The 16,076-nt window shown below is 38.5% G+C and overlaps 1 protein-coding gene and 1 long non-coding RNA gene across 4 annotated transcripts; one reads left to right on the top strand and one right to left on the bottom strand.

Moving 5' to 3' along the window:
- Window positions 1-10,085: 10,085 nt before the first annotated feature.
- Window positions 10,086-14,245, top strand: LOC146709532 (uncharacterized). 3 transcript variants are annotated; one of them, XR_014920448.1, is made up of 4 exons: window positions 10,088-10,544; window positions 10,968-11,108; window positions 11,285-11,411; window positions 12,265-14,245. XR_014920448.1 is itself a non-coding variant. In XM_085456541.1 (4 exons), exons 1-4 carry the CDS (start codon window positions 10,497-10,499, stop codon window positions 12,378-12,380), a joined length of 387 nt encoding a protein of 128 aa, XP_085312667.1. In that variant the 5' UTR covers window positions 10,093-10,496; the 3' UTR covers window positions 12,381-14,245. The 3 variants fall into 3 exon arrangements, 1 of the variants encoding a protein (XP_085312667.1); XM_085456541.1 differs by having other exon boundaries at window positions 10,093-10,544; window positions 11,330-11,411; XR_014920447.1 differs by having other exon boundaries at window positions 10,086-10,544; window positions 10,930-11,411.
- Window positions 12,574-14,794, bottom strand: LOC146709531 (uncharacterized). Its single transcript, XR_014920449.1, has 2 exons — window positions 13,971-14,794; window positions 12,574-13,174 (listed from the first exon to the last, which is right to left on the bottom strand). It is a non-coding gene; the product is annotated as an uncharacterized LOC146709531 (long non-coding RNA).
- Between the last annotated feature and the right edge of the window lie 1,282 nt (window positions 14,795-16,076).

The following is a 16,076-nucleotide window of genomic DNA, read 5'->3' as shown; positions in this document are numbered from 1 at the left end:
TAATAAAAACCCTACTTACTATGAACAAGAAAACTCTGGAAACCAAACCACACTGTAGCAGGTTGTACAATATTGTATTTCTACTTCTATCTAAACGTGTGTGTCTACAGAGATTAACATGCTTCTAAAGAGAGCCTCGGTTCAATGTTTGGCACTTCTAAGTTTTCTTTAGTTTTCCACCCTGCAGTTTGCTGCTTACCTGCCGTCGCTCTCCCACAGCTGCACCAACTGGGAACCACATCCATGACGAAAGAAGTCTGCTGTTGGCTTAAGATTCACCGACATACACAACATGCCATGTTTTATTTTTAAAAAAATCCAGGCCTGTTGCATCCTCTAATAATCTTTCCCACTAGTGATACTTTCTGTTTTCTTAATCTCTTCCTTCTCCACCTACTTTATTCACATGTGGTTACCATGGAATACAGTTTTCGAAAACCAGACATTTTCTTTTGTTTTGTTTTTCAGTTGCAAGTAACATTTGTTATCATGTTCTTTATGTTGTTTCTTGTCATCTTTTAGGAAATATACTGCTGATATCATGAAAAAAATAATACATTTCATCTAATTTAATTTTATTTTATTTTATTAAACTTTTGGTCTTAAAATGGTTAAATAATTTAAAGAAATAACAAATTTGCATTAAATCAGTAATTGTTGCAAACAAGCAAAGGAATAGTTCATACAGAGGATGGTTACAAAATTGCCTAGTAAGAGCAAGAAATAATGTGAAGTTATCAAAAACTACAATATATGTTCAATGTATAAAAACATGTTAAAAAAAATTGCATGTGTTAAGTGTGTGTCAGAGAGTGATGGATGATTATATTTCTGATAAAGAGGAACACATTACTCTCTTGAAGACAATGGTGTTGTTACTCTTTCCGCATTTTGAGTTGAATAGTTTCCAAGTTTGCTAGTGGTGATGTTCAGCTGTGTCAGCTTGATATGGTTAAAGGGAAATTGGTTTCTAAAATTGACAGATAAGTTCATTTAAATATTTCCTCATAAACTGACTTTATGCATATATATTTATCCAATTTAATCTATATGTCAACACAGACACATCTGAACATTATCACATTTTAAAGAAAATGCACATAATTACATATTTGTCGACTGGGACTGATTTATGTACGTTTTCTTTTCTTTATTTGTGGGGTTTTTTTTCCAAGTTAAGATTTATTCATTTAGGTTGATCAGTTATGGTTTAGTTGTGCCAGCATGTCGACATGCAGAGAAAAAAGCGGCCAAACGTTATAAATGAAGTGCACATACACATGTTAAAACACACACACACACACTGCTTGGACCTAGGCCTGCGACTATGACAAGCCCTGCTGTCTGCTTCGGTCCTCTCCCAGGCTTTGGGAGAGGATGGGGAGGAATGCTAAAGAAACCAGGAGAAGCCAAGCATACAGTTTTGCTGTGGGGGTAGAGGGAGGCGGAGTGAGGGAGGAGGGATGGATGCTGCTCACCACACCACACAACTCTCTTTCTCCATCTCCCTTCCTCTCCTAGCATCCTTTCAGTCTGCAGAGACCCCATGTGTGTCAGCCAAGCAGTGGAGCATTCCTTCTGTCTATTTTACCTATTTTTGTTGTTTCTCCTGCTGTCTTTCTCGCGCTCCTCTTTTCCACTTTCCTCCTTTATGTTTTCTTTTATTTTTACATTTTGCTGCTTTTAAACATGTTTTTCAGCAGAGGTGTTACAGACAAAAACATAAACTCTCAAGCTTACAGTGTTATGCACACTGAGATTAAAAGAGAGCCAAACTGGAGGAGGTGTAACAGAGAACAAGAGTTATACGATGAACTCTAGATTCTTTGAAATTCCAGATTAAATAAAATAGAAATCACTAAAATTGAGAAGAAGGAATGGGTGGTCGTAGAGAGGCAGCTCTAGCCAGTTTGGGTCTGTCGATTTGTTTCCTGTTAAACTTCTCCACAGCAGGTGTCAGCTGAAGAAGGAGACTTGGAGGCGGAGACATTGAGGAAGAAGGCAATTATTGTTGGGGAGCGTTTTGTTTTGTTTGTGGAAGCAGCATTGTGTGGCCTTCTGCTAATGAGGCCCAGCAAGCTTGTTAATAATGAATTGGGGGGAAAAGGTGACACAGAGTGTGTGTGTGTGTGTGTGTGTGTGTGTGTGTGTGTGTGTGTGTGTGTGTGTGTGTGTGTGTGTGTGTGTGTGTTTGGTGAGGTCATCTCACCAGAGGGTGTTGACATTCTCTCTGATAGGCCCCTAGGATGAATATGGTGTCACAGCACTGTTTGATATTGATCTGGTCTCACTCTCTCACACGCACACACGCACACACACACACACACATTCTAACTGGTTTACTTCTATCAAAAACAAATTTGTTTGCCGTACTTTTCCAATATTTGAATTTTAAAAAGAATAAACTACTGTAATACATTCATTTCATTTCATTTATTTGTTTCACACATGGTTCAACAGTATTTCATTTCTTACTGACAAACCCTCGTTCCCATTAATATAACACTGCACCCATGAGTGAAAAGGAGCAGGACGAAGAATAAATTCTTATTAGCACCTGACCCCTATCTGAATTCCAAATAAATTTACAAGTGGGCACCTACAACCCCAAAAGCACTCTAACATTTATCTACACTTATCAATGCAAAATGTAACAACAAAACAACATAATCAACAGTATACAATACCAATAGATGGCTGCCTTTGTGTGATCCTGGCAAACTGATGCTTAAAATAAACTTTCCTTTTACAGTCCCCACTACCTGAACACAATACAAATAAACTTCGAACTTTGGAGGTAATGTATTATTTTTTGCCTTGAACATGATTAATTATGTTTGTAATGTCACTAAATCTTCTAATTTCAACAATTTTATAAACAGATTATTTGTATGTTCTCTATATTTAACATTATGAACCATTCGTACCACTTTCTTCTGTAACAAGTATAGAGGTTTTATATTACTCGCATATGTATTCCCGCAAACTTCAGCACAATAACTGAGATAGGGGGAAATTAGTGAGAAATATAGAATACGCATTGTCTAATAATCTAGTATGTCTCTAACATTAACTGGAATATAAATATTTTTAACCATCTTTTTTGAGATTTCTGTACTTTCTCTACTTTGTTTAATAATTGCCCAAAAGTTCTCAATACATGTCGACATGTGTGAATTTCTTTAGGATAATTTTGTCTGAAATCAAACACAGCAAGTTGTGAGTGTCACACTGTAAATGGCTTCATATTAGTAACTTGTCTCCTTGCAACACAAAAAAGTTTTTTTCCTCATAAAAAGTCAATTTCAACTCACATAATGGCAGTACCGGGAATAAAATAAGAAATAAAATAAGAGTAGAAAACACTGGGCTCAAATTTCAGGCTCATGTGTAGCCCTCTGTCCTACTGATGACATATTATGTGAAATTATTTAACAATAAATTAATGTTAGAGCTGGTGATAGATTTCATTACTGGGTTGATTTGTAGAGCTGCAACTTTTTTTCCTACAAAATAAAACTAATCAAAGTGCAATCAGTGTGTCAGTAAAACCAGCAGGTTACATCACTACTGGTTCTCTCCATGCCTTCATCCATCAGGCATTGTACTGTTAATTTTACAGTGTTTTACAATATTGTTTAGTTGTGACTACTAAAGTTGTTTGTTGGTCTTGCTCATCCCATCAGTATGGTGACCTTTCAGCATGAGAGCCGTGCAGCATTCCACACTCATTGTTTTCACTCCTCTTGAAGCTGTACTTGTTAGTTTAAATTAAAAGCGCCAGAACCTAGAAGGTAAGAAGGGACAAGCAGACATAACTATCAAATGGGCCTTCACACGTTACATGGGATGTATATATTTGCCATCTTTAGTTAAATTTTACACATTATAAAAGTTCCAAAATATGTTTAGTTCACAGTTCTGTGTTGTGAGCCAAAGCCTAACTTTATTTATGCTGTATACATTTAACAAATGAATCCAATTTTAGATCAGAAAGGTGAGTGTTTGAAAGAAAAATCAGTCTGGAATTGTGTTATTTTGTCAGCTGTCTATAGCTTTCCTCTTCATGTTGGTGGTTTACTCAGGTTACAGTGATGAGCACAAAAATCTGATCTTATATGAGAGGCGACCACCACAGTAAAAGTGCAGACTGTTCCATGCTTACCTTTGCTCAGCGTGTGTGGGTTTGTGTGAGCATGTGTGTGTACTTCGCCTCGATGGGTGTGTCTTTGCCAAGTACAAGGAGTGAGAGAGAGAATTATTGCTCCCCTCACTTTGGTGTCCAAACGAAGCCCCTTGGATTCTTCCAAACTAACACCTCCCCGAGGAGAGAGGATCAGACAGTCTGCAAGAGGAATGAATCTCTGCGTGTTTCTGTGTGTGGGTATCAATACGTGTGAGTGTGTGTGTGTGTTTGCGTGCATGTGACCAGCAGCTGTGTTAGAAGGTTTAGGTTAGCATGGACCACAGACCGCTGACAGCTTCTCCTCTGTTACATTTCCTTGCCTTTCTCTGCACTTTGCTCTCTTTTGTCGTTTTCCATCTTCATTGTGAATACAGCCTGATCCTTCCATTTCTCCTTTTAGTCTTTCAGTGTACCATCTGACTGTTAATAGCCTCTGTCAACACTAGCAGTCTTTTCTCTGACTATCTGCCTGCTTTTTCCCCCCTTACCTCTAAAAGGTGAATGTTTTCAGCATCCTGCTTTTGTCTATATGGCTGTCTGTTTTTGACACTCTCTTCTGTTGCTTTAGAAGCCCTTTCTCTCTTCCTCTCAGCACCACTGAGACAGTGACCAAAAATATACAGTCTTATTTAACTTGCATGGTTCTTGCTTCCCTCCAGCCATTTAGCTTTTCTCTCGTCTCGTGTCTCCTTTCATTTCTTTCTTTTACTCGTTTGTATCAAACAGGCTGGAGGAGGACGTGAGGTGCATTGAGTTAATTTATTTGTCTCTTCCTATCATCTTCTTCACCCATCTTCTGTAGATCAAACTCTATAGGCAAATACTTTAGACATATTTAAGTGTGAATTTGCTTTTGCCATGCTCTCTAATGTAGGGTATGTGCATGATGTGACTACATAGTTTGGTGTTGCCTTTCTGAACAGCTTCACACATTTTGGAGGTTTGTTATTCTCGTTCTTTCTTACCATCTCACCAGCCTGTCCCCCTGGGGTGAGGCAGAGGAGAGCCCAGAACACCACAGCAGACCTTGTCTATTTCCATCCCCCTTTCCCGGTCGCTTCCTGACGACACAGGCGGCCTCCTGGTACCATGGCTGACCCCTTCAGTCAACTCTCTTCAGCCAGACTGACAGCTGTCAATCAAATGTCTGGGCTGCGTTGTGACATGCAGAGGCATTGATAGACAGCGGCTATGTTTGTTAGTGTGTATTTGTGTTTATACTCATCAGCAATGTGTGTCCTTAATATCAAAGTTGTCCAAATTCATTGATTAAAAAGCTGATGTGAGGTTCATTCATGGAGCTTTTATAGATTTAACATTTTGAAAAATTTTGTCGAAATAAAAGTTTTGTCCTTTCTTTTCATTGCTCTCCAATGTACAGCGATAAAAGACAAAGAAGTGCTTTACTGGACTGGTTGTATTTAATCAATATACTAATGACTAAACAGGCAGAGAGGTGGAATTAAGCTCAGTAGCTTTGTTCATTTTAAAAGCGCCTCCTGTGTTGTGTTATTGAGTAAGGCAGAAATTTCCAGACGGTTAAAGGTTTTGAAGCTGTTGTTGGAGCTCTGAAGATTTCTCATCTCGCCTCTTTTTGTTTGTGTGGGAGCAACAGACATTTCCATTGTTTATCTGCATTATTATTCTCCACTGGCACCTAAACCACTAATGGCACAGCGTTCAGATCAAACGGCTCTGTTTATGGCAACCAGGTCGGATCTCTAGTCATAATCAGAGCAAACAAAGTGAAGACTGTAGACTGAACTGTATCAGACAGTGTGGGTCAAGGGCAAGAAATCATCTGTACCTTCAGATATTAAAAGTATCTAGTTTGGATTTAAAGTTTTTACTTTACACAACACCAACTGAATGTTATCTCTATAAATTATCAGATACCGCTGACTGAAGGTAAAATGAAGAAGCACTGAGATCTTTTACTTGACTACAATTTTAAAAATGCTCATAAAAAATAAGGCATTTGTGAAATAGTGAAACTCAGCTTTTTAGTGTTCTGAAAATCACATGCATATAGATATACAGCGAATCATAATTGTAGGCCCATTATGTATGTAGCATTTCAATGGTATCAAGCTATGGCTAATATTTGGCAGTTTAAACTATATCACATTTTTCATTTGCAAGACATGAATAGGTGGAAAATTAGCCATTCAGCGGTGGACTTGCCAGGGTTTGGTATCATTGTCCTACTGCAAAAGTGTTCATGAGCTTCAGCGTATAAACTGATGATCAGACATTCTCCTTCAGGATTTTGTGGTAGAGAGCAGAACTCATTATTCCATTAATCACAGCAAGCAATCCGGGTCCCCAGACCCAGTGGTAACATTTTTCAGACAGAATGAAATTTAAAAACTGCACTGTATTTACTCAGGTCATCTTTGTCTACTATTACCATTTGTTTGATGATCTGAAGTACACAAAAAACAATTAAAAAAAAAACTTTTTCCCAGCAATTTAGGTACCTAATATCAAAAAGAAACACCAATTAACCCCATAAACCCAAAAACCTTCAAGTAGTAGAAAATTGCATCAAATCTAACTTCAGTTGACACAGTAAAGCTACTGAGGTGCAAGTCATTGTGACATAGTGCAGCAAAAATGTTTCAGTTCATTTAGGTTTGCTGCATGGACGTGTCATGTCTCACAGTGCTCAGAAGTGAGATGACCTAAAACAATGTTCTTAAGTGGGAACCACCCAGGCATGAATATATGCAAAGTGAACTGGTATCTTAAGATTTTTTCAAAAAGTAAAAGCATTTAGTTAAATAATACTTTGTTATCATTGTGTAATGTTGTTATGTGTTCTCAAAAACAATGTTCCTTGGTAAATCAACAAATTCAGCTGGCTTAACAATTCATTATTACACGTAATGAAAATCTTATTAGCTGAGGGCAGTACAATTAAGACTGTGATTTATATAACTGCAAATTAACATATCAATAAGCCTTATAGGAAATGTCTCATTAATTAGTCATCCCTTAATTGGCCCTGAATGCCATTAGTGTGCTGTGTGTGTTAACCATGCGTTCATTAATAACATTACTGCGGGACACGGATCTGCACGGCCAAGCTAAGTTTAACTGTTGTCTCTTCAGCTGTTGCTGTGTGTGTGTGTTTGTGTGTCTGAGAATGGTATGACACCCGTGGCCGTGCTGATGCGGGCTGGTTTTTCTTTGACCGATGGTGCCTGGCATTGGGAGGGAGGAGGGGTGGGGTGCTGGAAGGTGCGGTGGGAATGAGGAAGGGGTTTGAACCTCCCACTGGTGCTGATGAAGACGAATGAGCTAACAAGACATGACGGAATTGCTTTTGCAAAGAGGGGGGCTGAATGCTGTGTAGTCATAGTGTTAAGGGCGGCTAACGGGGCAGGTTGATTTATTGTTCCTGCAGCAGATAGCCACCATTTTGCCCCCTCCTTTCCCTACTTATTCAGCAAGACCCCTCGGTCTTTAATTACAGCCCCCAGCTTCCTTCATTCTCTCATCCATGTCCTTATTAGAAGAGTCATACCACACATCATACATCCATGCTAGCAGAGGACAACTGTGTATGAGACAAAGCCTGAAGGGGAAAGGCTGAAGCCCAAAATGTCATCGCTACATTGAGTTTGCATTCCATTACTTTCTCATGGTCAGGAAAACAGGAAAGAAATACAGGAATGGGAGAGAGTAATGAAACAAGGGAACTGAAGGTCAAAACTAGAAGAAAAAAACACAGAATGGATAAAATTGAGGAGAGGGGGAAATGGAGTGATTAAGATATGTACATAATGGGAATGAGGGGATTGTGGATAACAAATGCAGAAATAGAGCAATCCTCAGAGAGAGGAGGAGGGGTAAATACATGTTAAATGGTGTTGGAGGTCTGAGAATAAGGTGGAACCTGGTGGCCCAACCTGATGAATTCATAAAACCCCCATGGAAAAAGGAGGAGGAGAGGATAACATGCAGAAAAAAGGAGGAAAGTGGGAGCCGCTATCTCAACAACAACAAAAAGGCTGAACCAAGAGCAAAATACACACTTCTTTCCTTTCTGGTTAATTACAGTTTAGTCTGTTTTAGCCTGAATGTGAAAAATCTGGATACATAACATAAGACTCCTCTGCACCAACAAGTGGATAAATAGCTGTGCAGGTCTACATTAGCAATTCTCTGCAGCAAAAAGGCAGGAGAGAAGAGGAGTGAGGTACGGAGGGTGTGGGTTGGGCAGCTCACCCCACAAAATTTATCACCACATGGCTTTTCACTCTCTGAAATATCAGCCTATTAAAACATTCATTGAGCTGATTAAACTGCAATAAAATCTAACAAAATATCCACTGACACTTTCAGTGCATGATTCATTCGGCTAAAGCTTTGCGTGTGCTTCTCCAGTGCTCATAAACAGAGCGATGGGAAAGGTCTGATGCTGCCGCCATCTCTTGGCTGACTGTGAGTTTAAGCAAGGATCTGTCAGGGGTTTTTTTTCCCCTTTATTTAAAGATCAGGGAGAGCAATAGCGTACAGGATTTATGTTGAAAGGGAGCAAAGTGCTGACCTCAAAATGGCCTTTTGCTTCACTATCTATTTTTCATTCTGATTAATTTTTACCACAGTGGTTTTAACTTCATGCAATGCCAGGTCTAGAGTCTACAAAAGTCTACAAAATACTTCTAGGACAATCTAGGACAATATACTCGTCCTAGATTGACTTAAGGTAATAAAACACACCAATGAGCAGAGTTTCTCTGGTTCAGTATGGGCCTTTGAGGGCCTGACACAATGTTAATCATGTTCATTCACAAACAGCAAATGCAACGACTCTGTTTCACCATATCTGACAAAAATGTAAACATTTTCTTTTATTTGTGACCCTTTGGTATGCAAAAACGTCAGTTTTACCTGTAACTACTAAACATGTAACCTGTAGTTAAAACATTTAATGTAGTAGTGCAGAAATTTAAAAACTTAATCTAAATTACTATGGAAAAGTCAATCTATGAAAAAATGTTTAAAAAAATGATTCTTTATGTCTACATAGATAGATAGATAGATAATCACAGTCTTAATCACAACATAAATTACAGAATATTACAGACAACTGGATAATTAGAGATGGTGAGGGATCAGATTGCAGGGATATCCAGTCCACATATCACTGCATTAGCTGAGATGGAAGTGTTTTGTGTTGAACTGGTCTTGTATTGATCCATCTGGTTTATTACAGCCAGTGTGAGTGTTAACAGTGTCAGGAAGACAGGAGCAGGGATTACCTGGAAATGGTGCTATTGATTGGGGTTCGCCTCAGGAGAGAGCTGCATGTCACTCAAACCACCAGGGGCACACAATTTTTCGAAAGATGGTGCACAAAGCTGCCTTTTGTCCACAGTGATGTATCTGCTTTAGAGGTCATTTTACTGAAGGAAAGGTGTTTTCTTAAAGGGGCTGCTGTGAGTCGTGACCTTCACAGATGACATGAGTTGATGAATCACAACAATAGAAAACCATTTAACTTAAAGCTCTTTTTTAAACTATCATGATGCATGAGCTTGTCTTTATGGAACTCCAAAGTGTTCAAAATTAAATAAATAAATAGGTCAAGATGAAATAAATAACTATGTGAATAAATAAGACACAGATATGTAATGTGAGAATGATATTGTGAAATAATGGAACACATTTTGAAAACAATGCTCATTATTGTGAAACATATTACATTCTGCTATATAAATTTTCTTATTATTGTGAAATATTATTTCATGGTCATTATTTTTCACAATAACAGAGATTATTCCTGAGGCATTTTATTTATTTCCAGCCGTTTTTAGTCCAAAATGACCTTTTTTCAAAGTCAGTCTTTATTTCAAAATCCCGTTTTTCCCGATGGCCTATTTATTTCATAATGCGACTTTTCAGCAGAATGACTTTGTCTGTCAATCAAGAAAGACAGGGCGGAGCCAGTTGTGTGATTGGTTGCTCCTTTACTCAGACATAAGTAATAGCACATGAATTGTCGATTTAGGTTTAATGGTGCAATGCATCTCCTATGCAGCTGGCGGCAGTATGCAGCTCAAAATAAACTTAAGGCACCGACAAATGCAAAACACTGGGCGCGAATAACGTTACAGGTGTATCAATTCTTGTGAAGGGCATGGCTGCAGGAAACAAGTCCGTTTCTGAGTTACTCAGAGAACTTGCTAACCGCTTAGATTGAACGTCTTCACCTCAGTCTGCGTATTGCAGCAGTGTACTGGAGATGAAGTGGTCCCTGGTCCAAGTTCTCATCACAACCGCACAGTGTTAACGTTAGCAAATGCTAACGCTATCACAGCTAGCTCCACTCCACGAAACGCTGTTCAGGGTAAGTAACAATATGTTATTATTGCTTGGTTAGTCTGTCTGTCTGGCAAAAATGAGCTTTTTAATCAGTTTAGTCACAGATTTTTTTTAATACTGTTTTTTATCATAGCAAAGAATTCTATAAATTAGGTAAGAGAAAATAATTGTCTTCTGGGTTAATGTCTGTATTACTATTTACATTGTTGTAGGTAATAGTTATTCATGACTGTTTTAAAGTGGCTTATCTTCTGTGCTAATATGGAAGACAAGTAATCTATGTGAAAGAAAAGAAAGCAATTTTAGTTCAACGTAGTGATTTTGTAAGTGGGTATAATTTGAAAATGCTTTTACTAGTACAGTGGATGTTCTTTAAATATTTAACATTTAAAGTGTGTGTCACTTTACAGACTCCAACTTCAGTTTTGGTTTGGTCTCACCGTTGTAGGTCATAACACAAACAAGTCGTCAAGTCAAGCAGCTGAGGAAAGGGCTTAAGGAAACCATGGTATGGCCGCTTCTGACAGAAAGATCAGACATCATTCCTCCTTTCTTACCAAGGGAATCAGAGACTGCTCCCTGTTGTGAGGTAAGGTCAGGTCACATCTTTTAACATCTGAATAGTAAAGCTATTTGGTTAATTTATGAAGGATGAACATTAATTGTTGACACAAAACACCAATATACTGTTTTGTATGCGTGGGTTAGTTGAACAGCTGGGTTACATTTAATAAAAATACACCTAATGTTGCTGATGCTCTTAAGACTACAAGATAAGTAAAGCTATAAAATGACTGTGGCCTGCCACAGAAGATGAAGATGAGGAAGAAGAGGAATGCTCTCGAGGATAAATGCAGAGTGGCAGGTTACCTTCGGTCCTTCATTGAAAATGGTAAGTCTGCTGCGATAGGTATTTTGCCATTGGTTTTCTCTGATTATACTTTGGTAAATGGTAAATGGCCTGTATTTATATAGCGCTTTAAGGACCCCAAAGCGCTTTACATATCCAGTCATCCACCCATTCACACACTGGTGATGGCAAGCTACATTGTAGCCACAGCCACCCTGGGGCGCACTGACAGAGGCGAGGCTGCCGGACACTGGCGCCACCGGGCCCTCTGACCACCACCAGTAGGCAACGGGTGAAGTGTCTTGCCCAAGGACACAACGACCGAGACTGCCCAAGCCGAGGCTCGAACCGGCAACCTTCCGATTACAAGGCGGACTCCCAACTCTTGAGCCACGATCGCCCCGATCGCCCCTTTGGTAAATTACATACAGTCCAGTGATCTTGGGTCATTAACAAAGTACACTATAGTAGAGCTGGGCGATATGAGATTTTTTCATATCACGATATTTATTTTTATTTATTTTTTTATAAAAAGGACAAGAGCGGTGAGGTCTATCGCAATAGTTTAATTTTTCTATTGAGAAAAAGTTATTTCGCAATACATATCGTTATCGTTCTATCGCCCAGCTCTACGCTATAGTATAATTTTGTTTTGTTATTTGCTCCATGCAATACATAAGTGGTGGCATTATCAGTTGCACTAGAATTGTATATAGACTACTTTTAGCTTTGTTAACATAAAAATATCTATAAAAGCTACAACAGCAATTTGAGTGGGGCAAAAATGTCTGGTGCCCTGTATGTAAGTGGTCATCTTTTATGGTATTTCTCCATAAAAGATTCAAAATAATGAATATAGGATGTCATTATAGTTTAAAACAATCTTCTGTTGCAGCATCTTGTGCACAACAAAAAGCCCTCATCAAGTTTTGGACAGGATGGGAAGTCTTGCCGAGAAATGACTGTGGAAGTGGTCAACAGCAATCTTCCAAAGTCTTCCACCGGTTTTGAAGTACTACGTCTTCCTGCACACTACTGTACCTATGAGTCATTTCTAATGGACATTCAGGTGTGTCTCAACTCTACTGACTCAGGTTTTGGTCTGGTTTACGATTGATTCCATAACCACATGGTAAAATTAGACCATTTCTTCTTTCTTGCATCACATTACTGTACTCGGTGTTCAAAGAAACGGACAATCTAGTGAGTTCTAGTTCTTTTTAATACACTTGACAGTGAAAAATACAGAGTACAGGTGTGCATTTATGGCTTTTTTAATATAAACTGATGAAGAGTTCAGATATCAAAATCAGTTGTTCACTGTACATTATAAATTACACAATATGTTTTGTTTATACTCGCTACTGATACAAAAAAAATTTCTAGAAAAAATTATTTGAATTAAGATGTTACACTACTGTACTGTGTTCATTGTATTAAATCTGCTCAGAGTTGACATGTACTGTATATCCAACCAAGAAATGAATATCATTAAAGTGACAGCTGTATAAAACAAATCCTGTTTTATAGCCACTCACTGTTTTGTTGAAAATGAAATTGGTTATGCTGTTTTGAGTCAGTATTAGCTACAAAGCTGTAGAAATTTAAAAAAAAAAAAAATCCTCCTGACATAGAAACTGATTAAATGTAATAATGTCTTTCTACAAGTGATTTTGAAGTATTGGTAGCACAGCAGGGTCTTGTTCATTCAGTGCATCTGGGAGCTGAATCTCAGGAATGGTGATCTCATTTGATGGGCAGCGATTATGTTGTCCTGTCCAGTCCACACCATAATCCTCATCAACCTGAAAGAGCATGCACATGTTTTAAATCTAAACTGAAGAGGTGTTTCCTGCAGCTGTTCCTAGATGGACTTATTGAGTCTGCCAGGGCCTATGTGAGTTGCTTAGGCATTGGCTACCAACTAATTATTCATTCACCCATTCTAGGTCAGGATTGGTTCTCTTCAGGTATAACAAATTTAACTTTGTTTAAAGTATTGCCATCTATACCTGACAGGTGGGATAAAAAAGAATGGCTTGGGAGGCGCACAGCAAATCTCAAAGTTTTCCAATTAATGCTGAAAGAACCAAGGATGTAAATGTATTCTTGTTTTAGCTTTACCGAAGACACCAGAGAAAGTATGATATCTATAATGCTGCTGAAATAGACAAAACCATTTCAATAAACTCGCTATTTAACATCAACCTTGTTATGCGTTATCAGAGAACAATCAACTGCAAACAGCAATGAAACATTCAACTATGTACTATTTAAAGCACTAATGACCCTGTTGTCTAACAAGATGTGATAAGTAAGTAGACTGTGGAAAGCTGGTGGGTCTACTCTCTGTGTAAAAGGTTCCTACAGGCTCCACTGACCCCAGTCTCCGAGTTAACACACTAACAGCTAACACTGCTAAACGTGTCTCAACGCCGAGATGGCGCCGATAGCTTTAGCCGTAGCTGCCCCACTTAGTTTAGACAGTAACAAAAAAAAGTAAGCGATAATAATTCATTGTCAAACGTCATAATTAAGGTCAACATCTAAACAATGCTGTGTACAGAATCACACAGGTGCTCAATTACAGCATAAACTTACCTTAGACCATCCTCCGTCATTTTCCTCCTAATTGTGCTCGGAGACACAGAAAACGTATCGGCAATTACCCCGACGGTTATCCCGGACAGCACTAAAGTCCTGAGTGCTGCACCGGGATTTCTAGACGTGGACGGCCAACATTTGAAGACTGTTCTTCCTCGGCGTATTCCAAACGAACACGGTGCTGAATTGATCTTAAACCTTTGACAATGCTGTCATCGATGCGAACATCTTGAAGAGCAATTATCATCCCAAGCATTTCAGAAACATCTAAACGACTCAAAACAGTATCTACAGGTAAATGATCCCTCTCTATCTGATTTGCTTAAATGAGCAGAACTGGCTGAAGTTCACACCAGTCCGCCATCCTCCGTGACTTTTGACCTAGCACGCTGTTGCTAGCTGCAGTAGCCGTCCGCGGAGCCGGTATCCAGGAAAACTAGTCGATGGTAAACGATAAGCCAATAGGTGCAAAGGTCCAGCCCACTTACATTGATTGACAGACAAAGTCATTCTGCTGAAAAGTCGCATTATGAAATAAATAGACCATCGGGAAAAACGGGATTTTGAAATAAAGACTGACTTTGAAAAAAGGTCATTTTGGACTAAAAACGGCTGGAAATAAATAAAATGCCTCAGGAATAATCTCTGTTATTGTGAAAAATAATGACCATGAAATAATATTTCACAATAATAAGTAAATTTATATAGCAGAATGCAATATATTTCACAATAATGAGCATTTTTTTCAAAATGTGTTCCATTATTTCACAATATCATTCTCACATTACATATCTGTGTCTTATTTATTCACATAGTTATTTATTTCATCTTGACCTATTTATTTATTTAATTTTGAACACTTTGGAGTTCCATATTGTCTGGTTGTGTATGTGCGCCCAAAGTCTTAATCTGTTCCTATGACACAGAATTAGACTTTGAGACCTTGAAAGGTTTTTTTTAGAAAAAGGTGAGGACGTGGTGTTACAGTTAAGATTTGGTTTAATGTTAGGATACGTCAAACATTTAGGTATGCTGCTGAGATTATGGGTTGAGGTGTCCATTATATTAGTGGGGGTCCTCAAAAATATACTGTAGCTGTGTGTATAATGCATGTTATTTGTCAGTCTGCCTGTGCTTCACTGCTGTAATCTTAACCTGTGTTGGTATGAGAGCCACTCCAGTGTTATTGTCACGTGGCTGCATAGCTTGCTGGCTGCAAAGTCAGCCATCGATTTAAAAAACACTGACCCCATTTAACATGACACCACTGTTATAATGTCATACTGTACCAACAGAGAGACATTAAACCAGTTTGTCAGCTCTTTAAATAAATTTGACAAAGTTATAATGAACTGAACTACAGAACACATCGTCTGGCGAGTTCAACTCTGCGGCATACGGCAATTTTAAAGGTACAGACAGTTGTTTTTTGAGGTTATTTAATCGGAAAAAAGAATAATTCTATTTTTTTATTAGTTTGTAATTAAATCTTCCAACAAACTGATGCATCCTCATAAACTTAGAATTAATCTATCAAAATTACATAGGAGGGGGCGCCATTTGTGGAAGCTCCACCACCTTAGATATTGTGGCCAAGATGAACATTTTTATTCTGCCTAGTCATGTTTTATGTATGTGGCTAGAGATCAGCCGACATATGTAGTACACCAAAGGCAAAGGAGAAGAGAATTTTTAGGCATTTGCATGACATGGATGAAAATTTTAATTCATGTCTGCACCTTCAAACTCAAGATATGAAGGACTAAACCTATGTTTTATCATTGGCGAAGAGTCTCCTTCACCAAATAAGTGAACACATGAAGGGAAGAGAAAATCTGGATAAACGTCAGACCCTTCCTCCTCAGCTCACGCCTCATCTCTTCAACTGAAGTCAGAGCTCGAGTACACATAAAGTTGTATAAGCATGCTTACTTGTTTCAGAAATTGTCACAATTGCTAATTGTCAGCAGATCAGACATGAATTTTAACCCTGGTCCTTTGTCTTCTTCAGGGCTTCTTTGCAGTAGCCAGTGTGCACATTTGGGGCAGTGTGGATCATGATGCCACTTGGCTTTGTACTGGAATTGTGTGTAGTAGTATTGG

Source organism: Copadichromis virginalis, linkage group LG5 (genome assembly GCF_057382275.1).
Source record: "Copadichromis virginalis isolate Kocher_CV1m ecotype Utaka linkage group LG5, C_Virginalis_male_GT1.1, whole genome shotgun sequence".
In the NCBI taxonomy this organism is placed as follows: Eukaryota; Metazoa; Chordata; class Actinopteri; order Cichliformes; family Cichlidae; genus Copadichromis; species Copadichromis virginalis.
The sequence above is the reverse complement of the archived record's forward strand: the minus strand, read 5'-3'. Positions and strand labels throughout refer to the sequence as shown.